This window comes from Myotis myotis, unplaced genomic scaffold, assembly GCF_014108235.1.
Source record: "Myotis myotis isolate mMyoMyo1 unplaced genomic scaffold, mMyoMyo1.p scaffold_m19_p_3, whole genome shotgun sequence".
NCBI lineage: Eukaryota > Metazoa > Chordata > Mammalia > Chiroptera > Vespertilionidae > Myotis > Myotis myotis.
In genome coordinates this window covers 110,357,818-110,383,447 of record NW_023416335.1, presented here as the reverse complement: position 1 = coordinate 110,383,447, position 25,630 = coordinate 110,357,818, and the positions used below count along the sequence as shown (strand labels likewise).

General features: G+C 41.9%; 1 protein-coding gene, 1 non-coding gene and 1 pseudogene across 11 annotated transcripts in view; 2 read left to right on the top strand and 1 right to left on the bottom strand.

The window, feature by feature from the left end:
- ZMYM5 (zinc finger MYM-type containing 5) overlaps positions 1 to 25,417 on the top strand; it is a 60,370-nt gene extending 34,953 nt beyond the window's left edge. For 7 of the 10 annotated variants that reach the window (XM_036298729.1, XM_036298727.1, XM_036298725.1 and 4 more), the window contains 3 exons: positions 8 to 173; positions 1,830 to 2,042; positions 23,251 to 24,467. In XM_036298729.1, coding sequence (XP_036154622.1) covers positions 8 to 173; positions 1,830 to 2,042; positions 23,251 to 24,006 — 1,135 coding nt within the window. In that variant the 3' untranslated portion in view covers positions 24,007 to 24,467. Of the gene's footprint in view, positions 1 to 7; positions 174 to 1,829; positions 2,043 to 23,250; positions 24,468 to 24,704; positions 24,744 to 25,284 lie in introns of those variants that run through there. The other 3 variants (XM_036298731.1, XM_036298734.1, XM_036298733.1) reach the window with 3 other exon arrangements.
- LOC118652210 lies at positions 3,959 to 4,065 on the bottom strand. The gene has a single exon (XR_004966478.1). It is a non-coding gene; the product is annotated as a U6 spliceosomal RNA (small nuclear RNA).
- LOC118649678 lies at positions 14,860 to 15,599 on the top strand (annotated as a pseudogene).
- Positions 25,418 to 25,630: the final 213 nt, after the last annotated feature.

The following is a 25,630-nucleotide window of genomic DNA, read 5'->3' as shown; positions in this document are numbered from 1 at the left end:
GTTTCAGAGATGTACCTGCAAAAAGGGCTACTGTTGTTCCTCAAGTGCAGTCAAGCCAGCCCTTCCAGGAATTCTGCAGTACATACTGTGTGTCTCCCTACGAAGACAACCAGAGTCTCAGAAAAAGAATTTCAAATAAATCAAGATGTACAATCTGTAGTAAACTAACAGAGGTCTGAGTTTTTCTATCATAAGTTATTATCTATGATAACTTTAATATGTTTTTTTAAAAATTGATTTGAGAGAGAGAGAAAGGGAGAGAGAGAGGGAAAAAAACTTGAAAATGAGAGAGAAACATCAATTGACTGACTCTTGCATGCTCCCCTACTGGGGATCGTGCCTGAAACCCAGACATGTGCCCTGACTGGGACTTGAACCAGTCACTTTTTGGTGCATGGGACAACTCTCAACCAACTGAGCCACACTGGCCAGGGTTCTAGGATAATTTTAACTGTTAAGTGCTATTCTGTGCTCTGCCATCTACATAATGCACATGTCCTGAATCTGCACAGTGAAGTTACAGGAAGGACTAAGGATATGCCAGAACTATTTTATAAACAAATGTCTTATTTGCACAGTATGAAAAATATACATCTGTTTCTATAGAATTGGATGTATTCATCCATAGAGTAACAGTTGTATAGTGGATTTTGTTCTTACCAGACACGGTAAATTAAAATGTAGGTTCAGGACACAAAGGAAGCAACCAGTCCTGGTGCAAGAACATATAGAACATGTGGACTGAAAGTATGTTGATAACTTCACATTTCTTTTTTTTTTTTTTAAATATATTTTATTGATTTTTTACAGAGAGGAAGGGAGAGAGATAGAGAGTCAGAAACATCGATGAGAGAGAATCATCGATCAGCTGCCTCCTGCACATCCCCTACTGGGGATATGCCCGCAACCCAGGTACATGCCCTTGACCGGAATCGAACCTGGGACCTCTCAGTCCGTAGGCCGATGCTCTATCCACTGAGCCAAACCGGTTTCGGCCACATTTCTTAATTGGTATTGCCATCCTTCCAGTTCCTGAAAGAAGAAACATGCATGTAGGCAGTCCTGACTTAACACAGTGCTTGGTAACAGTTTGGTGTTGGTTTCTGCAGAGCCATGCAAATGCAGGACACAATTTTATCGCAGTTACCACAGAGCTGAGCAAAGCAAGAACCCCTTAGTCTTGTATATCCAGACAACATCCAAATATGGAATACTGATTCACTTAGTCCCTCCTACAAATTATCTAGATCAATGAAGCTTATATGACTAAGAATTCTCAATCCATTTCTTTTAAGTGGGTGATATCAAAATCTTTTAAATCCATTCATTTTCTGGAATGCTTAAGTTTCTCTGGGGAAGTTATTACTGATTTTATTGTTTTTTGTTCTGTGTATCTTATTTTTATAAAAATCAAAGAATGATTTTACAAAGAAATCAAAGATAAAAATGAAAGAATAATGAAATGGGCTTTTTAGTCTTTTTCCTGAATATTTTTTCCACTGAGAAGTTACAAGAGTGTCTTTGTTTCTGTTGAAATTAGTTATCTCTTGCCGTAAGTGGTTTGGCTCAGTGGATAGAGCATCGGCCTGCGGACTGAAGGGTCCCAGGTTCGATGCCGGTCAAGAGCCTGTGCCTTGGTTGCGGACACGTCCCCAGTGGGGGGTGTGCAGGAGGCAGCTGATAGATGTTTCTAACTCTCTATCCCTCTCCCTCCCTCTCTGTAAAAAATCAATAAAAACATATTTAAAAAAGAAAAAGAAACTAGTTATCTCATTGCTTACTGTGCTAATCTGGCTTATTTATGTAGTAAATCCTCATTTTTCTTTTAGATTCGCCATGAAGTCAGCGTTAATAATGTGACACACAAACTGTGCAGTAACCACTGCTTTAACAAGTACAGGTTGACTAATGGTCTGATAATGAATTGCTGTGAACATTGTGGAGAGTACCTGCCTAGCAAAGGTTCTGGAAACATTGTCCTGGTGATTGATGGCCAAGAGGTGACATTCTGCTGCCAAAGTTGTGCTAATGAATATAAACAGGTAATTCTTTTAATTAATTTTAGATGATCAGGTATAACAAAACCTGTTAGCTTATGTTAATCAGATTGATCTTAGAATTTCATTTAGTTCCACTTTTGTCAATCTGTCATTGAGGTGTTACATCTGAAGTGAGTATTGAAATCAATTGTTGTAAGTTTGTTTAAAATTTTTACTTTTTGCAGTCATTACAAGTAGTTCTTTTCTCTACTGTTTTACACTCCCACTGATAACTCGATAGTTCCAATTACTTCACATTCTCCACAAAACTTGGTGTTGTCTGTTTTTTTGTGTTGTTTTTTAAAATATTGAGAGATAAAGATAGAAACATCAGTGAGAGAGAAACATGAACTGGCTGCCTCCTACATGCTCCCTACTGAGGACTGAGCCCGAAACCTGGGCATGTGCCCTGACCATAGCATGTGCTATGACCTCTTGGTACATGGGATGATGCTCAATCACTGAGCAACACTGGCTGGGTGGTGTTATCTGGTTTGATTTAAGGTATTCTAGTGGACATAAAATTTGCATTTCCTCAATAACTAATGTCCCCCTTTCATCATTCATATATCGTCTTTTGTAAAATTTCTATTCAAGTCATGTGCTCATTTTTAAAATTAGGTTTTTGTATTATTGAGTTACAGGAATTCTTTATATATTCTGGATGCATATCTTTTATAAAATAATATATTGAGAAGATGTTCTTCTGGGCAGTGTTTTGTTTTTTCATTTTCTTAGTGTTAAAGAAAAGTCTAAGTGTTTAATTTTGTTGAAGTCCAATTTACTATTTGCATTTCTGATTAATACTTTTTGCATTTTGGTTTTTTGTTTTGTTTTGTTTTAAATATATTTTATTGATTTTTTTTACAGAGAGGAAGGGAGAGGGATAGACAGTTAGAAACATCGATGGGAGAGAAACACCGATCAGCTGCCTCCTGCACACCCCCTCCTGGGGATGTGCCCGCAACCAAGGTACATGCCCTTGACTGGAATTGAACCTGGGACCCTTCAGTCCACAGGCTGATGCTCTACCCACTGAGCCAAACTGGTTAGAGCTGCATTTTGTTTTAAGGCATCTTTGCCTACCAAAGTTATGAAGATATTTACCTTTATTTTCATCGTGGTCAAGGCACATCCCCAGGTTGTAGGTTCAATTCCCAGTTGGGGGTACATACCGAAGACAACTGATTGATGTTTCTCCTCCCTCTCCCTTCCTCTCTCTTTCTAAAATCAAAAATTAAGTCAAGATGGATGATAAATATAAAACCAGGAACATTCTTCATCCTCATTGAATAAAGGTTTAAGTGGATAGTTTTTAAAGAAAAGTAACTCAAGTGCAAGGCTATTAAATAATAGAGGAAACAATAGATACCCATAGTTGACTGTCAGTTTTTGCAAAGAAAGCTAGTTTATGTAAACTTCATTCTTAATATATACTGCACCTTGCATATAGCTAAGCTGTTGGATGTGGTTTCTAGAAAAGCACAATGAACAATTAAAAAATAGCAAAAAGACAGTATAGATTAACTTTTCAAAAGAGTACATGGCAAAAATAACCTAATGAACCTCAGATTGGTAATAAACAACTATTTTAGATCTTAATATTTTTACAAGTCTTTTTTTAGTGGATGATTTACCTGTATCTGCGTACATTATGAGTTTGTTTTTTTTAATTAAATCTTTATTGTTCAGATTATTACATTTGTTCCTCTTTTTCCCCCCATAGCTCCCCTCCACCCGGTTCCCAACCCACCCTCCACCCTCACCCCCTACTGTCCTCATCCATAGGTGCACAATTTTTGATCAGTCTCTTCCCGCATCCCCCACACCCCTTTCCCCCCCCCAAGAATAGTCAGTCCACTCCCTTTCTATGCCCCTGATTCTATTATAATCACCAGTTCATTCTGTTTATCGGAGTATTTATTCACTTGATTTTTACGAATTTGCGTGTCATCCTTGCGCAGGGGCCATGCTAATCTTCTCTGTATCGTTCCAATTTTAGTATATGTGCTGCCGAAGCGAGCACTATTCACTTGATTTTTAGATTCACTTGTTGATAGATGTGTATTTGTTGTTCATAATTTGTATCTTTACCTTCGTCTTCTTCCTCTTCTTAAAGGATACCTTTCAACATCCTATCTAATAAAAGAGAAACATGGTAATTGGCATACGACTTCTACCCTTCCCATTGGCTAATCAGGGTGATATGCAAATTAACTGCCAGCCAAGATGGCAGCCGGCAGCCAGGCAGCTTGAAACTAACATGAGGCTTGCTTGCTTCAGTGAGGGAGGACTTCAACGTTCCCCACCTGCCGCTGCAGGCCTCTGAGCTGCAACTCTAAGCAACTATGTAACAAATATAGAAGCTAAACAAAACCCCAGAAACCTGCCGGGCTTCAGCCAGCAGGATCGCAACATTGTAAGCAAAGGCCAGAAACCTACTTTCAGCAGTGGAGGCCTAAGAGCTGGAGCCAAGCCTCAAAGCTAAAGCTGGCCCAGAATAAAAAAAAAAAGAAAGAAAAAAAGGAGCGGTTGGGAGCTTCAATCACCCCCAGCCTGAAACAGCCCTCAGCCCCTCACCCAGACTAGCCAGGAACCCCAGTGGGGACCCCCACTCTGAAGGATGTGTGATCAGCTGCAAACAGCCATCAACCCCTCACCCAGGCTGGCCAGGCACCCCAGTGGGGACCCCCACCCTGATCCAGAACACCCTTCAGGGCAAACCAGCCGGCACCCACCCGTGCACCAGGCCTCTACTCTATATAGTAGTAAAAGGGTAATATGCCTCCCAGCACCAGGATCAGCGGAGCCGCGAGGCCTCCCAGCACCGGGATCAGCGTGACGGGGCAGCGCCCAAACCCCCGATCGCCATGTGCTGGGGTCCTGTCCCAGCAGGTCCAGGGGTCCCCAAAGGTGTGGACGGAGTCAGCGAAGAAGGAATGACGCGGAGACAGCGTTCAGTTGATCAGCAGCCTAGCCAGGATCTCTAGCCAGGATCTCCAGCCAAGTTCTGGTCTGGCTCTCCAGCAAAGTTCTGGTTCGGATCTTCAGCCAGGTTCTGTGTCCATGTTGTCTTGCTAGGTTCTCCAGGTTCTCCAGCCAGGTTCAGTTACCAGGTTCTAGTCAGGTTCTCTTGCCAATTTCTGTAGTCAGGTTCAGTCCAGGATCTTTTGTCATGTTCTCTCGCTAGGTTCTGTCTCTAGGTTCTGAGGCCAGTTTCTGTCCAGGATCTTTTGCCATGTTCTCTCCAGCGAAGTTCTTCTGTCTCTAGAGAACGTTCTGTGTAGGTTCTGTGCCTAGGTTCTGTCTCTCTTCGTTCTGTCTTCTTACATCTGCATTTATACCAGTTGATTCCAATCCTATCAATCTCTATTTCAAAGGTTAGGGCGTTTCTTATCTCCATTCCAGGGAGTAAAGATTATGTAGCTTAAGCATGATTGTTCGTAGTTAAAGTGATTAATTACCCACCTGGCACTTAGTTAAGAGGTTTTATTCCCTCCCTAACTTCAGGGGAAAATCCCTGCCTGGGGAAACAACCTTTCTCAGAGACCTTGGTTAAAACACATAGTGCCAAGAAGGTGAGCAAACATATTAAGAACAGTATGCCATATATGCCAGGTCCCTTGAAACAGCAAGCATGGACCGGCTCCCGGCAGCCATGCGACTCTGTGTGTAACAGGGGGCGGGGCCACAACCTCCCTATCCACCCTGCTCTGTTCGTGACAGGGGAAGGCGCCCCAACCCCCTGATCAGCCCTGCTCTGTGCCTGATAGGTGGGAGCTCCCCAACCCCCTAATCGCCCTGCAGCTCTGTGTGTGACAGGGTGCGGCACCCCAACCCCCTGATTGGCCCTGTTCTGTGTTTGACGGGGGCAGCGCTCCAACCCTCTCCCCCCCCACACGGGCCCTGCTCTGTGTGTGACGGCGTAGAGCCATAACCTCCCCATCAGCCCTGCCCTGAGTGTGACAGTGGCGGCGCCCCAACCCCCTGATCAGCCCTTCTCTGTGGGTGATAGAGGGCGGCGCCCCAACCGCCTGATGGGCCCTGCTCTGTGCGTGAGAGGGGGCAGCGCCCCAAACCCCTGATTGGCCCTGCTCTGTGCGTGACAGGGGGGAGCTCCCCAACCCCCTGATTGGCCCTGCTCTGTGTGTGACAGGGGGTGGCGCCGCAACCTCCCCTTCAACCCTGCCTCGAGTGTGACAGGGGGCGGTGCCCCAACCCCCAAATCAGCCCTACCCTGAGGGTGGCATCACAACCTCCCGATCGCCCTGCTCTGTGTATGACGGGACGACGCCCCAACTCCCCAATCGGCCCTGCTCTGAGTCCGACCAGGGGCTGCACCTAGGGATTGGGCCTGCCCTCTGCCACCCGGGAGCAGGCCTAAGCCAGCAGGTCGTTATCTCCCTAGGGGTCCCAGACTGCGAGAGGGCACAGGCCTGGCTGAGGGGACCCCCCCCCCCCCCCGAGTGCACAAATTTTTGTCCACCGGGCCTCTAGTTTCATATAATACTGGTTTGGTGATGATGAACTCCTTTAGCTTTTGCTTATCTGTGAAGCTCTTTATCTGACTTCAATTCTGAATGATAGCTTTGCTGGATAAAGTAATCGTGGTTGTAGGTTCTTGGCATTCATCACTTTGAATATTTCTTGCCACTCCCTTCTGGCCTGCAAAGTTTCTGTTGAGAAATCAGCTGACAGTCGTATGGGTATTCCCTTGTAGGTAACTGAGTTTCTTTCTCTTGCTGCTTTTAAGATTCTCTCTTTGTCTTTTGCTCTTGGCATTTTAATTATGATGTGCCTTTGTGTGGTCCTCTTTGGATTCCTTTTGTTTGGGGTTCTTTGCGCTTCCTGGACTTGTAAGTCTATTTCTTTCACCAGGTTGGGGAAGTTTTCTGTCATTATTTCTTTAAATAGGTTTTCAATATCTTGCTCTCTCTCATCTTCTGGCACCCCTATAATTCGGATGTTGGTACGCTTGAAGCTGTCGCAGAGGCTCCTTACACTATCTTCGTATTTTTGGATTCTTTTTTCATTTTGCTTTTCCAGTTGGGTGTTTTTTCCTTCTTCGTATTTCAAATCTTTGACTTGATTCTTCCAATCCTCTAGTCTGCTGTTGGCACTCTGCATAATATCCTTTATTTCAGTCAGTGTATGCTTACTTTCTAGTTGGTCCTTTTTCATAACCTCGAGGGTCTCACTAGATTTCTTGAGGATCTCACTACATTTATCGGCTGTTTCACCAGTCTTTTGAGGGTCTTATTAAATTCATCGGTGGTTTCTAGAAAGTTCTTGAAAAACCTTAAAAGTGTGGTTTTGAACTCTATATCTAGTAGTTTGCTTTCCTCCATTTCTGTCATTTGTGACCTGTTTCTTTGTCTCCGCATTTTTTATGCTTCCCTGTGTTGGTAGAGTGACTTTGTGTGCTAGGTGTCCTATAGGGCCCAGTGGCTCAGCCTCCCCAATTACCTGAGGTGGACACTCTTGGTGCACCCCTTTGTGGGCTGTGTGCACAGTCTTGTTGTAGTTAAGCCTTGATTGTTGTAGGTATCCCTGGGAGGAATTGGCCTCCAGGCCAATTGACTATGAGAGTCAGCTGTGTCTACTGTGGGAGAACTTCTGTGCTGAAGACACCCTTATGCCCCCTGAGTGTGTCCCTTATAGATCTGAGGAGTTGTAATTGGATGGTCCCACTCTGACCACTGGGTACACGGGCCCTTGGATCTAAGGAGGTGCTAATTTAGTCTCCCTGAGGCTACCCAGCAAGAGCTACGAAGAGATCTGCAGATTCCCCTTCCTTGTTTGGGGTTTGGAGGTGCCCAAATGAGGCCCAGCTGTGAAGCAATGCAAGCTGCTGTGGGGCCTTGGGCCTTTTCTTGGAAGTTCTGGGTCTGTCTGGCACAGCTGCAGTTTGTTAGGTAATTTTCAGATTGCAAAGGGCCAGGGCATTCATCTGCAAAAGGCTCTGCTGCAGCTTGGGTGGGGCGGGGTCTCAGGGAATCAACAGGGCGGAGCAAGCAACTATGGCTGATCCTCAGCCCTGCCCTAAGGGACCCCGTGTCTCAGTGTCCCGGTAATTGCTGCAAGCACCTTTGAGAGAAAAGCCGCCCTCGAGTTCCGAGTTCTGCCCGCTGCCAGACAGTCCAGTTTCTCCCTGTATGAGTCTGGGTCCCCAGAGACTCACCCGGAACTAGAGTTCAGAGCAGTCGGGGGCTTGTGACTCCCTCCTGATTCAAAAAGATAGCCATGTCCTCAGTTGCCAGCCCTTGCCGCGTGCGCCTCCGTTCCTCTGCACTTCTGCACCTCCTCTGAGTCTCAGTGTGCTTTTCTCTTTCCTTCTAGTTGTAGAATTTCCACTCAGCCGGCCTTCCTGTGGTTCTGAATGATGTCCGTTTTGTCTTTTAGTTGTATTGTTTTTGTTTTTATTATTAGTTAAGGTATTACAGATGTGTCCTCATCCCCCCCATTAACCCCCAACCTTCCTCCCCCCGTCCCCCCCTCCCCCGCTGTATTCTTGAATTTGTTGTGGGAGGCAGAAATTTCTGGTGTTTATGCCGCCATCTTGGTTTCTCTCCATTATGAGTTTTTGCAATGAGGTCATAATTTTTTTTTTTTTTTTTTTTTAGGACAAATCTATTTATCGTAATGTATGTTTTAGAAACAATGTGCCAAAGTCTTGGGGATTGATTACAGAAATCACAGTTTATACAATTATATATAATTTCTAAATAATACTTAATCACTAAAAAGTATGTTATAGAATACTTCCTGACATGAGAATATTTTATTTAGGGAAATTAGCAGGTTACAAAGCAGGATGTTTAACATGATTATATTTTAGTTTGGAGAAAAAAATAGTTTGAAAAATTATAGTTAATTTTTAAATTAAAACAGATTTGGGAGGACACAAAACAATAACTCCTTCTCAGTACTGTGATAGTGGGTGTATTTTCCTTCTTCTCCTCCTCGCCTTCCTCTTCCTCCTCCTCCCTTCCCCCTCCTCCTCCTCCTTCTCCTCCTTCTCTTCCTCCTCCCTCCTCCTTCTTCTTTTTCCCTGTTTTATAGTTTTTAAAAAATGTTCTACTATACACAGTAAATTTTAAACAGTCTCTATGCTGTCTCCACTTTTGTTTCTCGGGTGTCAGGGTTCTCTCCTGCGAGTTTTCTGTTGATTATTCAGGAAGTTTTTCTATATTTTAGTTGTAATACCAGTTTGTTCCTGGGAGCATGTCTGTGCAGCATCCACTCACTCTGCCGGCATTTTTAATCTCTGAGCTCATAATCTTCACACAGATATAAAGTTTATCCTGTGAATAGCATAAGGCTTACTTGTACACATAGATTATAAATTTTTTACTCCTGAACAAACACCAGACATGAAAGCGGGAAAACAGAGAGAGTAAAAATAAGCAGCAACTATATACCTAGACTTTCTTGAATAACTGTATTGCCAGGCACTCTGATCCTACTATGGGTGTATTAGTAGTGCACAATAGCTCATTAACAGTTTACAAATGCAGGAATGTCATTTCTATAGAATGCAGAAGTTTTATAAATGTGCTCTCACCACCACATTGGGGGTGTTTTTGTTTTTGTTAATCCTCACCCAAGGGTATGTTTTTATCGATTTTAGAGAGAGAAAGAGAGACAGAGAAACATCAGTCGGCTGCCTCCCTTACATACCCCTACCAGGGATGGAACTGGCAATCTAGGTATGTTATGTGTCCTGAATGGGAATTGAACACTCCAACTGAGCAACCCAGGCAGGGCCACTTTGGTAATTTTTGTTTGTTTGTTTTTTAATATTTTTTATTGCTTTTTTTAGAGAAAAGTAGAAGGAGAGGAGAAGCATTGTTTGGTTGCCTCCTGTATGTACCCCACCTGGGGATGGAATCTCCATCTTGGGCATGTACCCTGACAGAAATTGAATTGGCGATCTTTTGGTGCATGGGACTTCCCTCAATGAACTAAGCCACACCTGCCAGGGCTGGCCACATTGTTTTTGTTTGTTTGTTTGTTTTTTAAATATTTTTTATTGATTTCAGTGAGGAAGAGGGAGGGAAAGAGATAAAAACATCAATGATGAGAGAGAATCATTGATCAGCTGCCTCCTACATGTCCCCTACTGGGGATTGAACCCAAAACCCTGACCAGGAATCAAATCCTGACCTCCTGGTTCATGGGTTGATACTCAACCATTGAGCCACACTGGCCAGGCCCACATTGGTGTTTTTAAGTGATTAGTGGCAGGCCTTATCACATTAGAAAGCCTTTATGATCTATGAAGATCTTAAGAAAAAACTGAAGTTTTGCTGTTATAAAATGGATAATCCTAATCTTGATCTTACCCAGTGACCTAATTGGGATTGATTTTGTCTGCTTGGGGACAATTGGCAGTGTTTTAAGCAATGTTGATTACCACAACTGGATTGTTGCTGTTGGCATCTAGTGGGTAGGGGCCAGGGATGTTGTTAAATATCCTGCAGTGCACAGTACAGTCCCTACAACAGAGTGATCTGGCCTAAGACATAGTGCCAAAGTTGAGGAAATCCTGTAACCAAAGGATAAGTAGGTGCTAGAACGTGTGTGTGTGGTAAGTATAGTGAAAGGAAGATCTAAATTCCCATCCTCCTCATTGAGAATTCAATTGATGATGCCTAAAACTAGGAAGAAAAATCAATAGTCATGCAGACATGTTACTTTGATATTTCAAAATAAACACCAAAAGAAACAGCTGAATGTGTTCAAAATAACTAACTTTTGGGAACGTGGACTACAGGGTGTCCCCCAAAAATTGTATACACACTTCAAATGATTTTAAAGTCATTGTTTTTTAACATACAGTTCATTTTCAAAATTTAAAAGAATCTACAGAAATGAGTAATTATTGTTGTCATAATAATTACTGGTACAGGCACTGCTGATAACTCGGAGCAATGGAATCACAAACATCAAGAATAATTTCAATTGAGCCCTAGCCAATTTGGCCCAGTGGATACAGTGTCGGCCCTCAGACTGAAGGGTCACAGGTTCGATTCCGGTCAAGGCAACCAATCCATGTGTTTCTCTCACATTGATGTTTCTCTTTCTGTATCTCTCCCCTTCTCCACTCTAAAAATCAATGAAAAATATCCTTGGATAAGGATTAACAACAACAAAAAAGAAAATCATTTTGTTCGGTATTTATGCGCCCTCAATTCGTCAACTGTTGCCGTTTTTGTACCGTAAATTTTACCTTTTATATATCCTCATAAAAAAGTCTAGTGGCACTTTAAGATAAGTTTTATTAGTTCAAAGCTTAGTCTGGCTTTACCCATTATTTCAAATCAATTAAATCGGAAAAAGTGACAATTAAGTGAGTTATCAGCTGTTAAAGTGTGTATATATTATTGGGTACACCCTATATTTGTTGTAATTAACCAGGTTTAACTATTTGATGCTTTATACTAAATGTATATTCAGTTTTGATTAAGTAAAACCCTATAATACGTTAAAGATAATAAAGTTCAGAGAAAACAACTTAGCCAGAATCACAGCTAGATTTGACTTCACATTGGAAACCTTAATTAGTGCATGAAACAAACATTTGATTATACGTGTGCCTCATTTTCCCAAATAAGCCATAAGTTCCCTGAGGCCAGGATCTATATCTGATTCAATTCAGAAACCTCCAGAATAACTAGCATTATATGTGCGGTGACCAAGCCACTGGGACACTTCTAAGAGTGAAATGATCTATATTAATAAGCATAGTGCTCTCCATCTTGGTACCTTCCCCCCGACCCCCTCCTCTTTTTAGATGCTTTAGTTAATTGGTGTCTATTGCCTACCTTTTATTTGGCTTTAGTTTTCATCCATGTCATCAGTAAAAATATTTATGTGACAGAAGAATGTAGTATTGCACTGAAGTATTTTTATTTTTTTAATTTTTTTAATATATTTTAATTGATTTCAGAGAGGAAGGGAGAGGGAGAGAGAGATAGAAACATCAATGATGAAAGAGAATCATTGATTGGCTGCCTCTTGCACACCCCACACTGGGGATCGAGCCGGCATCCCGGGTATATGCCCTTACCGGGAATCGAACTGGTGACCTCTTGGTTCCTGGGTCAATGCTCAAACGCTGAGCCACACCCGGATGGGCACACTGAAGTATTTTTAAACGTGATTTTCAAGGAATTTCAGATGTGTTTCCCTGGAGAGAGAGCCTGAGTATCGTGGATGAGGAGAGATATTTTAACCTTCAGCGTAGCATATACAGCAGAAAATTTACTAGCCTTTACAAGGAGTGGCTGACTCAGTTACCTTTATCTTTTTTTTTTAGTTTTTTAAAATATATTTTATTGATTTTTTTACAGAGAGGAAAGGAGAGGGATAGAGAGTTAGAAACATCAATGAGAGAGAAACACCGATCAGCTGCCTCCTGCACACCCCCTACTGGGGATGTGCCCGCAACCAAGGTACATGCCCTTGACCAGAATCGAACCTGGGATCTTTCAGTCCGCAGGCTGATGCTCTATCCACTGAGCCAAATCGGTTAGGGCTGGCCTTTATCTTTATCATTAGTTCTTTGCTATCAGACCCTATTCAGTAATTGTCACATAATTATGAGTCTCCTTGTATGTGTGTATGCCAATAAGGTCAACTAACATGAGTTTACTCTGATGCCAGATACAGCTTTTCATGCATTTTCACATTTAATCATCTTAAGTCTCCCCAGTTAAGTACAATTGAGATCCTCATTTTATTGGGAGGAAACTGAAGCTTGGGTGATTAAGTGACTTGCCCAAAGTCATATGCCTTTGAAGTGTCCCACCCATTGAGAATTATAACAAGTTGACTACCTATTCATTACCAAGAACCTTAGGAAGATAAAAGATAAGATCAGAGTTTGGATTGGGTTGTGTAAAAATTAATATTGCAATCCTTGGCTTTCTGTTTTATTCTTTTTAAAAATATATTTTTACTGATTTCAGCAAGGAAGGGAAAAGGAGGGAGAGAGAGAAACATCAATGGTGAGAGAGAATCATTGATCAGTGCCTTCTGCACGCCTCCCAGTGGGAATTGAACTTGCAACCCAGGCATGTACCCTGACTGAGAATCAAAACCTGACTTTCTGGTTCATAGGTCGACGCTCAACCACTGAGCCATGCCTGCTGGGCTGTTTATTTTTCTATGTGCTCTTTTAGTATAGCCTTCTCCACTCCCATAGTTTTAATTAGTATATATTTTGGTGACTTCCAAAATATCTGAAGATCATAATACTTCAGTTTCAGACCACCTGTAATCTCCATTTAACTGTTTTATATCTCAAACTCTATCGAAAACTGAAACTCCAAACTGTTTTTTTTTTTTTATTTGTTTCCCTTGTTAGTAAATTATCCCATAATCTAGTCAGACGCCTGAGCGGAGAGGGAGTCATTATTTATGACAAATATTACACATTCATGATCCTCTCTGGCCAGAAGTTCTTTGAAACCATGTCATGGGGTCATGTTACTAACCCATCTTAGGGCCATTCTCTACACCTCCCTCTTCTCTGTCTCCAGAATCACTCAGTTACCAACTAATACAGATTTTGCTTCCTAAATCTCTCTCCACTCTATTCTACCTCTACGCCTATCATCCTAGACATAGCCTCCATCCTCTTGCCAGCATTACCACAGCTTTTTGTCTCTTTATGCTTGGCGTTCCTTACAGTTGCAAATCCATATTATAATCAGAGTGATCTCTCTAAAGTACAGATTTGATCATGATGCACTTCTGCTTTTTTTACTTTAGTGTTGTCACATTGCTTTCAGGATTATATGAGAACAAAGCTCTTCCCGTTTTTTGTTTGTTTTAACTTTTTAAAAAGATTTTAAAATTAATTTTTAGAGAAAGAGTAAGAGAGAGGGAGAGAGAAATATTGATGTGAGAGCAAAACATCTGTTAGGGAAGGGGTGTTGAGCCCACAACCCTGGCTTGTGACTTGACTTGGAATTGAACTGGCAACCTTTGGTACATGGGATGTTGCCCAACCAACTAAGCCACTCTGGCCAGGATTTGTTTTTTGAGCGAGTATGTTTATTAAAGCTGGGGATATTGGCCTGGCCTGTGTGGCCTGTTAGTGCCAACCTCTGGACCAAGTGGTCATGGATCGATTCCTGGTCAGGCACATGCCTGCGTTAGGGGCTCGATCCTCAGTGCGGGGGTTGGAGGGGTGGGGGTGAAGGAGGCAGCCAATCAATGATTCTCTCATCATTGATGTTTCTGCCTCTCACTCTCCCTTTCTCTCTCAAATCAACATAAATATATTTTAAAAAAAACAACTGGGGATGCTGGGGTCCAGCCCCAGCAGGTCCAGGGGTCCCCAAAGGTGTGGACGGAGTCGGCAAAGAAGGAATGACACGGAGACAGCGTTCAGTTGATCAGCAGCCTAGCCAGGATCTCTAGCCAGGATCTCCAGCCAAGTTCTGGTCTGGATCTCCAGCGAAGTTCTGGTGTTTATTGTCTTGTTACATCCGTATTTATACCAGTTGATTTTAATCCTGTCAATTTCTATTGCAAAGGTTAGGGCGTTTCTTACCTCCATTCCAGGGAGTAAAGATTATGTAGCTTAAGCGTGATTGTTTGTAGTTAAAGTGATTAACTACCCGCCTGGCACTTAGTTAAGGAGTTTTATCCCCTCCCTGACTTCAGGGAAAAATCCCTACCTGGGGAAACAACCTTTCTCAGAGAGGTGACCTTGGTTAAAACACACAGCGCTAAGGGGAGCAAACATATTAAGAACAGTATGCTATATACGCCAGGTCCCTTGAAACATATGCTGTGCAGATGTTTCTTTCCTGCAGCAACTGTGTCAAGCAGCAAGGATGGACCGGCTTCCGGCATGGGGACAGTGAAATAACAAAGGGCTTAGGACTGAAGAAGCAAGAGGAGAGATCCTGGCTTAAATGCGCGAGGTCCCTGAGGGAGGGCTCCCGGCTGTGAGGATGACAGTGAGAGGGTGGAGTGGTGATGCCCTGTTCCCTCGGAGGCCTTTGCGGACGAGATCGCCTCCGTGGGGCTAATGCAGGTGCTGAGACGGAAGCAGGTGATTGCCCGCAGTCAGTATCAGAAGTCCAAGAGAATTTCCATCTTCGTGAGCATGCTAGGTGAAATCAAGACAGACGAGATCATCAAGGACATTTTCCACCGTGGCAAAACCTGCTTTATCCCACAGTACGAGTTCCAGAGCAATCACATGGACATGATGAAGTTAGCATCACCCGAGGAAATTGCTTCACTTCCCAAAACATCCTGGAATATTCATCAGCCCGGTGAGGATGAGGTTCGGGAGGAGGCCTTGTCAACAGGCAACCTGGACCTCATCTTCATGCCAGGTCTCGGGTTCCATGAGCAAGGCAACCGGCTGGGGCAGGCCAGGGCTACTATGACGCCTACCTGAGGCGCTGTGAACAGCACCAGCAGGCGAAGCTCTACAACATGGCCTTAGCGTTCAAGGAGCAGATTTGCGTCCAGGTCCCAGTGGACGAACATGACGTGAAGGGAGATGAAGTCCTCTAGAAAGACAACTTCTAAGTCCCGCTGCCGCAGCCAGATGCTTGGGGTCCGTGCCTGAGAGAGATGCACACAAATGATGTGCATGTCCCTTCAGGGCTTAGTCAAAATTGCACACCAGGGGGAACATGGGCTACATTGTTATAATAATTATAAGATACATAACCAAAAACCACCATTAAAAATTAATAAAGCTGCCCTTGCCAGTTTGCCCTAGTGCAGTGGTCGGCAAACTGAGGCTCAGCAAACCGCGGCTCTCGAGCCACATGCGGCTTTTTGGCCCCTTGAGTGTGGCTCTTCCACAAAATACTGATTTCTGTGCACGGGCCACGAAGTTTCAATCGCACTGTACATGCACGCCTGCACGTGGTATTTTGTGAAAGAGCCACACTGAAGGGGCCAAAGAGCCGCACGTGGCGCGTGAGCTGCGGTTTGCCAGCCACACCCTAGTGTATAGGGCATCCGCCTGTGGACTGAAGGGTCCCAGGATCGATTCCTGCTCAGGGCACATGCCTGAGTTGCAGGCTTGATCCTCAGTGTGGGGCCTGCAGGAGGCAGCCGATCCATGATTCTCATCATTGATGTTTTTATCTCTCTCGCCCTCTCCCTTCCTCTCTGAAATCAATAAAAAATATTTTTTTAAAAATTATAAAACAAAAAATGAGAGGCTGAGAGGGGGCTGCTTTGTCCTCTAGAAATGTTATAGTAAAGAAGTGAGGGAAAACTCACATGAGAGAACCCTGATAGCCAAGGACCCAAGGTGGAGACCACATAAAGATTCGTAGGAGGGGCAGAGGCATGAAAGGGTTAGCTGGGCACCCAGATACAGCAACTGAAGTCCTGGAGAGATATCTCAGGTGGGGGTGGCGGGGGAAGGGGGAGTCACTGAGAACTCTGGGATCTAATCCCGAAGCTGGGCTCCCCAGCAGAGAGCACCAAACTGAGGATGGTACCCACATAACATCTAACTGAAGAGCAGTGGGGTGCTGTCTGCCAGGGAATGGCAGCTGAAAGTTTCGGCACCCTCGTAAAGGGCCAACCCACAAAAATTCCCAGTGGAGCCACCCACCTTGTCCTCTGGCAGAGGGAGGGTGAAGCGGACTGGAGCTGTGAGAGCAGAATCCTGGACTGGGGTTTCGGGGGATAGAACTGAGAAGGCAGACACCCCAGGTTTCCTGGGCTGAGTCATCCCCTCACACAGTGAAAGACATTTTTCCCACACAGACACTTGCCTTGCCTGGAGGGGAAAACAGTGGACATACTCTATTGAAAAATACCTTGCCCTGAGGACTCTTAAGAGATTAAAAGTAACAGTTAGCCCAAACTTCTCTGGCTCAGTGGATAGAGCATCGGCCTGCGGACTGAAGGGTACCCGGTTAGATTCCAGTCAAGGGCATGTACTTTGGTTATGGGCACATCCCCAGTAGGGAGTGTGCAGGAGGCAGCTGATCAATGTTTCTCTCTCGTCGATGTTTCTAACTCTCCCTCTCCCTTCTTCTCTGTAAAAAAAACAATAAAATATATGTATATTTTTAAAAAGTAACAGTTAGCCTCCAGGCAGAAGCAACTGCCCCACCCTGTTGAAAAAACTCTCGCCACACCTGAGGACAATTAACTGGGGACATTTCAAGTCAGAATCCTATTAGTCTGTAGACAGAGGCAGTCTCTGGAGGCTTTGAGTCTTTGCCTGATCCAATTAGTCAGAAACAGCCTTTAACACTGTCCTGCACTAGAGATTGAGAGGTGTAGAGGATCTACCTAAAACATAGTCACAAAAACAAACAGACAACCAAATGAGGAGACAAAGAAACAACCCTCATATGAAAGAACTAGGGAATTCTCCCAAAGAGAGAAATGAAGCAGAGATAAGAAATTTATCTGAAACAGAGTTCAGAGTAATGATGTTAAAAATGCTCAACAGTATAAAAAAAAGATATAACAACTATGAAAAAAGAACTGTCTGAGATAATGACATAACACAAATAAAGAACACATTGGAAGGAATACACAGCATTAGGGGCAGCTGAGGATCGAATCAGTAAATTAGAAGAAAGAGTTGAAAATATCACTCAGTTACAGAACCCTTTAGAAAAAACAATTAAAAAACAGGAGGACAGTTTCAGGGAGCTGTGGGACAATGTGAAATTTAACAATATTAGAATAGTAGGTTTGCCCGAAGAGGAAGAAAGGGAGAAAGGAATAGAGAAGGTGTTTGAAGAAATAATGGTAGAAAATTTCCCTAACCTGGTAAAGGAAAAAGTCACACAAGTTCAGGAGGCACAGAGAACACCAAACAAGAAGAACCTAAACAGACCCATGCCCAGACACATCATAATTAAAATGCCAGAAATTAAAGGAAGAATCTTAAAGGCAGCAAGAGAAAAGAAAACTGTTAACTACGAAGGAGTTCCCATAAGGCTGACACCTGATTTCTCATCAGAAACTCTATAGATCAGAAGGAAATGGCATGAACTACTCAAGGTAATGGAAAGCAAGGATCTGGGACCAAGGTTACCGTATCCAGCAAGGCTATCATTCAAAATAGACAGTCAGATAAAGAGCTTCCCAGACAAAAAAAAAAGCTAATGGAGTTCATCACCACCAAACCAGCATTACAAGAAATGCTAAAGGGACTACTGTAAGGGATTGCTGAGAAGAAGAAACAGAGAGAGAAACCTAGCCATATAGAATTAAAATGGCTACAAATAAGTACCTCTCAATAATAACCCTAAATGTAAATAGATTAAATGCTCCAATGAATGGATACAAAAACAAGGCCCAACTATATGCTGTCTACAAGAGACCCACCTCAAAACAAAAGACACACACAGGATGCAAGTGAAAGGATGGAAAAAATTTTCCATGCAAATGGAAAAGAAAAAAAACTGGAGTAGCAATACTCATATCCAAAAAAATAGACTTTAAAAGCATCATGCTAAGTGAAATAAGCCAGTCGGAGAAAGATAAATATGTGCTCTCACTCATTTGTGGAATATAATGAACAACATAAACTGATGAACAAAAATAGAGCCAGAGGGGGAAAAAATATCCTAGAATATAATAGAAGTAATCCTGTTATTTGCAGATTTTTAATATTTCCTACAACTTTTGTGATTTCATACTATGTTAGTACAGTTCTGATAATATTATTATACTTAAAATCCTTTTATTTTTGAAATATTAATGTTTATTGCATGTAATATGATATGTAAAATCATTTTTATTGAATAATTGGTGTTTATTGCAGGTAACATTGTCATATTTCAAATTGTTTTTCTTTTTTTTTTAATTGAATCTTTATTGTTCAGATTATTACATTTGTTCCTCTTTTTTCCCCCATAACTCCCCTCCCAGTTCCCACGCCACCCTCCGCCCTCACTCCCCACCCACTGTCCTCATCCATAGGTGTACGATTTTTGTCCAGTCTCTTCCTGCATCCCCCACACCCCTTTCCCCCCCAAGAATAGTCAGTCCATTCCCTTTCTATGTCCCTGATTCTATTATAATCACCAGTTCATTCTGTTCATCAGATTATTTATTCACTTGATTCTTAGATTCACTTGTTGATAGATGCATATTTGTTGTTCATAATTTGTATCTTTACCTTTTTCTTCTTCCTCTTCTTAAAGGATACCTTTCAGCATTTCATATAATACTGGTTTGATGGTGAACTCCTTTAGCTTTTTCTTTTTCTTATCTGTGAAGCTCTTTATCTGACCTTCAATTCTAAATGATAGCTTTGCTGGATAAAGTAATTTTGGTTGTAGGTTCTTGGTATTCATGACTTTGAATATTTCTTGCCGCTCTCTTCTGGCCTGCAAAGTTTCTGTTGAGAAATCACCTGACAGTCGTATGGGTAATCCCTTGTAGATTACTGACTTTTTTTCTCTTGCTGCTTTCAAGACTCTCTCTTTGTCTTTTGCTCTTGGCATTTTAATTATGATATGTCTTGGTGTGGTCCTCTTTGGATTCCTTTTGTTTGGGGTTCTCTGTGCTTCCTGGACTTGTAAGTCTATTTCTTTCACCAGGTAGGGGAAGTTTTCTGTCATTATTTCTTCAAATAGCTTTTCAATATCTTGCTCTCTCTCATCTTCTGGCACCCCTATAATTCTGATGTTGGTACGCTTAAAGCTGTCCCAGAGGCTTCTTACACTATCTTCATATTTTCAGATTCTTTTTCCATTTTGCTTTTCCGGTTGGGTATTTTTTGCTTCTTTGCATTTCAAATCTTTGACTTGATTCTTGCGCTCCTCTGGTCTGCTGTTGGGAGTCTGTATAATATTCTTTATTTCAGTCAGTGTATGCTTAATTTCTAGTTGGTCCTTTATCACAACATCGAGGGTCCCATTAGATTTCTTGTACATCTCATTAAGTTTATCGGCAGTCTCTAGAAGACTCTTGAAAGACATCAAAAGTGTGGTTTTGAATTCTATATCCAGCAGCCTGCTTTCCAGTTCTGTCATTTGTGTCCTGTTTCTTTGTTTTGGCATTTTTTATGCTTCGCTGTGTCGATAGAGTGGCTTTCTGTGCTAAGTGTCCCAATTACCTGAGGTAGACACTCTTGGTGCACCCCCTTGTGGTCTTTGTGCGCAGTCTTGTTGGAGCTAAGCCTTGATTGTTGTAGGTAACACTGGGAGGGATTTGACCTCCAGGCCAGCTGGCTGTGAGAATCAGCTGTGTCTGCAGTGGGAGAATTTCTGTCCTCTAGGGAGGTGCTAATCTAGCCTTCACCTGAGGCTATCCCGCAAATGCCTCTGTGCAAGCCTTGGGCAGGGCAGGTCCCAGGGGATCAACAGGTCAGGCGGAGCGAGCAGTTGTGGCTGCTCTCAGTCCCGTCCCCAGAGGCTCTGCCTCTCAGTGTCCCAGCAACCCCTGCAAACCTCGGAGAGAAAGCTGCCCTGGAGTTCCGACTGATGCCAGACAGTCCCGCTTCTACCGTATGAGTCTGGGTCCCTAGAGACTCTCCCGGAACTGGAGCTCAGAGCCTGAGACTCCCTCCCGATTGAAACCACACCCTCAGCCGCCAGCCTGCTCCGAGGGCACCTCCACACCTTAGTATTTCACTTCCGCACTGCGCCTCCTCTGAGTCTTGCTATGCTTTTCTCTTTCCTTGTAGTTGTGGAATTCACACTCAACCAGCCTTCCTGTGGTTCTGGGTGATGTCCGTTCCGTCTTTTAGTTGTATTTTTGAAGTGGTTGTGCGAGGCAGCAATCTCCGGTGTTTACCTATGTCGTCATGTTGGTTCCTCCTAAAATCGTATTTCTTGAGATATTAATGTTTCTTGCATGTAACATTTAAGATCATTTTCTTGAAATATTAAGGTTTATTGCATGTAACATTATTATATTTAAAATCATTTTACTGGAAATTAAAAAAAAGAACTTCATCAGCAAGCTGAAAGAAAAGGCATGTTAATATAGCAACAGGTTTAATGTCTTTTAAGTACATAAAATTAATTTTAAATAAATGGAGAGATATACCATATTCATGGCTTGGAAAATGTCAATACTGTGAAGATGTCAGTTTTCCCTAAATGAGCAGTAGACTCAATGTAATTACAATCAAAAGCCCAGGAGAGCCCAGGCCAGCCAGTTCAGTGGTTAGTGTCAGCCTGCACATGGGAGGATTGTAGGTCCAATCCCCACCCCCCCACACACACCCTCCGGAGTGCTTGTGGGAAGCAACCAATAGATGTCATATGAATGTTTCTTTCTCTCTCTCTCTCTCTCCTCCCTTCCTTTCATTCTGTCTAAAAGCAATGGAAAAAATATCCTCACCTCTTGGGTGAAGATTTTTTTTAAAAGCCCAGTCCTAACCGGTTTTCTCAGTGGATAGAGCATCGGCCTGTGGACTGAAGGGTCCCAGGTTCGATTTCCGTCAAGGACAGGTACCTTGGTTGTGGGCACATGCCCAGTAGGGGGTGTACAGGAAGCAACTGATTGATGTTTCTCTCTCATCGATGTTTCTAACTCTCTATCCGTTTCCCTTCCTGTAAAAAAAAAATCAATAAATATATTTTTTTAAAAAGTCCAGTAGGATGTTTAATTGAGAAACTGATTTTTTTTACATATATATTTTTTATTTCAAAGAGGAAGGGAGAGGGAGATAGAAATGTCAATGATAAGAGAGAATCATTGATCGGCTGCCTCCCGCTCGCCTCCGCACTGGGGATCGAGCTTGCCACCAGAGCATGTGCCCTTCACCGGAATCGAACCTGGGATGCTTCAGTCTGCAGGCTATTGCTCTATCCACTGAGAAAAACCAGTTAGAGTGATAAATTGATTTTAAAACACAGTAAGGTTATAACAAGAAAAATGATAACAAGAAAAAAATTGAAAAAGAAGAAAGTTGGGTGAAACTACCCGATTTCAAAGCTTAGGGTAAGAAAGTACAGTACAGTTCAAGGAAAGAGAAAAGAGTGCAGGTTTTCTTTTCCAGACTTTTGATAAAGGCAGAAGGTAACAAAGAAGTAGTACTCTCTCCAATTAATGATGTTGGAACAAATACATATCTTCTATATGAAAAAAAAAAAAGAAGTGAGCCAAGGTGGGGCTAATGTCAGCTCACTCGAAAAGTCAGGGAAAAGGGAGCCTTGGGGACAGGTTTAAGGGTTTAGCCCAGGACAAACTGCCACTTCCCATTGCTCCTCTTGTTGTCAGTCTCATCAGATTTCTTAAGAGTTTAGGAGATACATGCCTGTGGGGGAATAAGAGACAGAAGGGGCAGGTTTTTGGCCTGCTCTGGGGAGGGAGAACACACCAACTCTTAATTTCTTAAGCTCTATTGTATAAATTGTTCAAGTTATGACATATATAAACTATTATAGCTATCAAGCCTTTAATTCCCATTGTATACATCTTTGTTCTTTTCTTCTTTATTTTGCATTTTTATTTTATTGACTCCAAAGTAGGTAATGTGTCTTTTTATTAAATGGAATCATACAATATGTGGTACTTTGTGACTGGCTTTAACATACTTATCATCTGTTTTCAAGGTTCAGCTATGTTGTAGTACGTATCTTGGCTTCACTTTTTATTGTCAAACCAGAGGCCCGGTGCACAAATTCATGCATGGGTGGGATCCGGCTGGCCCCAATCGGCCCCATTTGGGCTGGGCTGGCCTCGAGGTTGGCTGGCTGGCCCCACCCTCTGGTCGAATTCCCAGTCAAACTCCCGGTGAAAGGGACAATTTGCATATTAGCTTTTTATTATATAGGATAATGTTCCATTGTATGGATAATACCACATTTTAATTTATCCATCAGTAATGGACATTTGAATTATTTCTACTTTTTGGCTATTATGAATAATATTGCTATGAACATTTTGTGTAAGTCTTTGTGTGGGCATATATTTTCTTTTTGGCATTGCTGGGTTATATGATAACTCTAACTTTTGAGTAATTTCCAGACTGTTTTTCCAAGCAGATACACCATTTTACATTCCCTCCATCACTATAGGAAGATTCCAGTTTTTCAACATCTTGCCAGCACCTGTCTTTTCATTGTAGTCATCCTAGTTGGTGTGAAGTAGAATGTAGTGGTTTTTATTTGTATTTCTTCTTCAATGACTAATGATGAACATCTTTTGGTTGCTTACTGGGCATTTGTATATACATTTTTTTTTTAGTGTTAATAATTCTAAGATAAAAATATAATCTGTTTCTCCTTAGATGTTGGAAGCAAAATCAAAGAAAATATCCATATCAGAAAACAGAAAAAGAAATGCTATTAGAGAAGAAAATGAAGGGAAATTATATGGATCATTGAATACACTTTTGAAAAAAATAGAGGGAATACCAAGAAAAAAGGAAAAGACTTCAGAGCCACAGGTATCAGCAGAGTGCAAGATAGATGCATCACTAACCAAACCGGATATGAATTTACCTGCTTCTGTGTCCATCATAGATGATACATTTCAAGAGCAACTGGAAGATAAAAAACCTGAAGAGTCCACTCAAGCAGTTGTGCTTTCTGCAGATCCAGGCACATGGCCCCGATTTTTAAATATTAAACAACGGGACTTTCTTATAGAAAATGATCTCCCTCAAGTAAGAAATTTTAACTTTCCAAAAGACAATACAGGGAGGAAGTTTTCAGAAACTTATTATACACGAATTCTTCCAAATGGTGAAAAAACCCCTAGATCCTGGTTGCTTTATTCAACCTCAAAAGATTCTGTGTTTTGTCTACATTGCAAAGTCTTTGAGGGAGGAAAAAATCAATTGAAGAATGAGAATGGGTGCAAAGATTGGCAGCACTTATCACACATTCTTAGTAAACACGAAGAAAGTGAAACGCACATCAACAATAGTTTTAAGTATTCAAAATTAAAATCTGATGTGAAAAAAAACAAAACTATTGAAACTGTAGAACACAGAGAACATGAGAATGAGACCAATGAGAGTGCGCTGTTGCTGTACACATGATATACCTGATAGGATCTTATGTTCACTCACAGGAGATCTGTACCTCACAGTCAATACCATTGTGTTCTAAGGCTCCTACAGAGAGTAACTCAATAGTCCATTTGCAATAAGCATAATGGCAAAGAAATAGTAAAGAATGTTTGTTTTCCAAATTCTAAAGGTATTTTGATTAAATAGGAATTAATGCAGGTTTCAGTAAACGCAGTTGTTAATTTTTTCAATCTATCCACACGTTTTTAAAATGGCATTTGATAGGTTTGGTTAATTTTCTATTCTAAGTAGAAAGCACAGAAAGAGGTAGAAAAAGGCTTATCTTTATCAATACCAGTTTGAACAAGATACTTATGTGAACAGGTGTTCTCATCATTATTATTAAAGTAAAAACATTCAGCAGCAGTCTAAAAATAGAGTCGGATTTGAAACTACAGAGTTTTGCTATTAAACCAAATACTTGTGATTTATTTCTTTTGTGTCAAACATCCTTTTATTTTAGGAAAATAGCATTATTTGTTAAATGTTTAAGGTGGTTAATTTCCTTTTTTTTGGTTTTTAAATTTGTAAATATTTTAGCTTTTATTGTTTGGTGAGAACTATAAGCATTAAATTCCTATTTTTATGTTGGTATACATATAAGAAATATGAAAATAAAAATATATTAAGTTAACCTTTAGGTAATGTGGAATTTTTTTCCTCTGAAGGTGATTTTCTGCTTGAAATCTGAGAAGTACTCATGAAAAGTAAGGATCTCATTTTCCCAGATGGTCAATCAGTGTTCCCATCACTGTATATTTAGTAATTCTCTATTGTTTCTGATACCAATTTTTATCTGATATTAAATTCTTTTTAAAAAATACATATTTTTATTGATTTCAGAGAGGAAGGAAGAGGGAGAGAGAAATAGAAACATCAAGGATGAGAGAGAATCATTGATCGGCTTCCTCCTGCACACCCCACACTGGGGATAGAGCCCACAACCCATGCATATGCCCTGACCAGGAATCGAACCGTGACCTCCTGGTTCATAGGTTGACGCTCAACCACTGAGCCATGCCAGCTGGGCTAAATTCTTATGTATACTTCAGCTTCTCTCAAGGTTTTTCCTAGGAAACAAAATGATATATGAGCAGAACAAGGTATGTTCTTATTGGCGGGGCTGACACTCAGAGTACTTGACAATAAGTGAGGCCTGTGTTGGATCTTCCAGGGAAATCATTCTCATTAATTTATAACCCTTTTTTTGCTTGTTTTTTTTGTTTGTTTCTTTGGTTTTTTTTGCAGTGATCATTTCAATCTCTTAGACTTGGATCTGAATGAGCCTTTGGGATATTTCCAAAAATCCAGTTTGCTCTCAGAGGCCTATGAGGATATTCTAGAAAATATAGCAGGTTGTTCTGAAGTTCCTTTGCAAAAGGTTAATGGCCTTGTTATTTCATTAAAGCTTAGAGTTAATTGAATGACACATTTGTTACATGATTATATTAGACTAGGGGTCCAGTGCACAAATTCATGCACTTTAAAAGGAACTGTGGGCCACAGGCTGCAGTGGGCACATGGGCAGGTCTCGGCCCATCCTCCATGCCCCTGCCCGGCCCCTTCCACCGCGTCCCCCGGTCCCCTGTCTGCC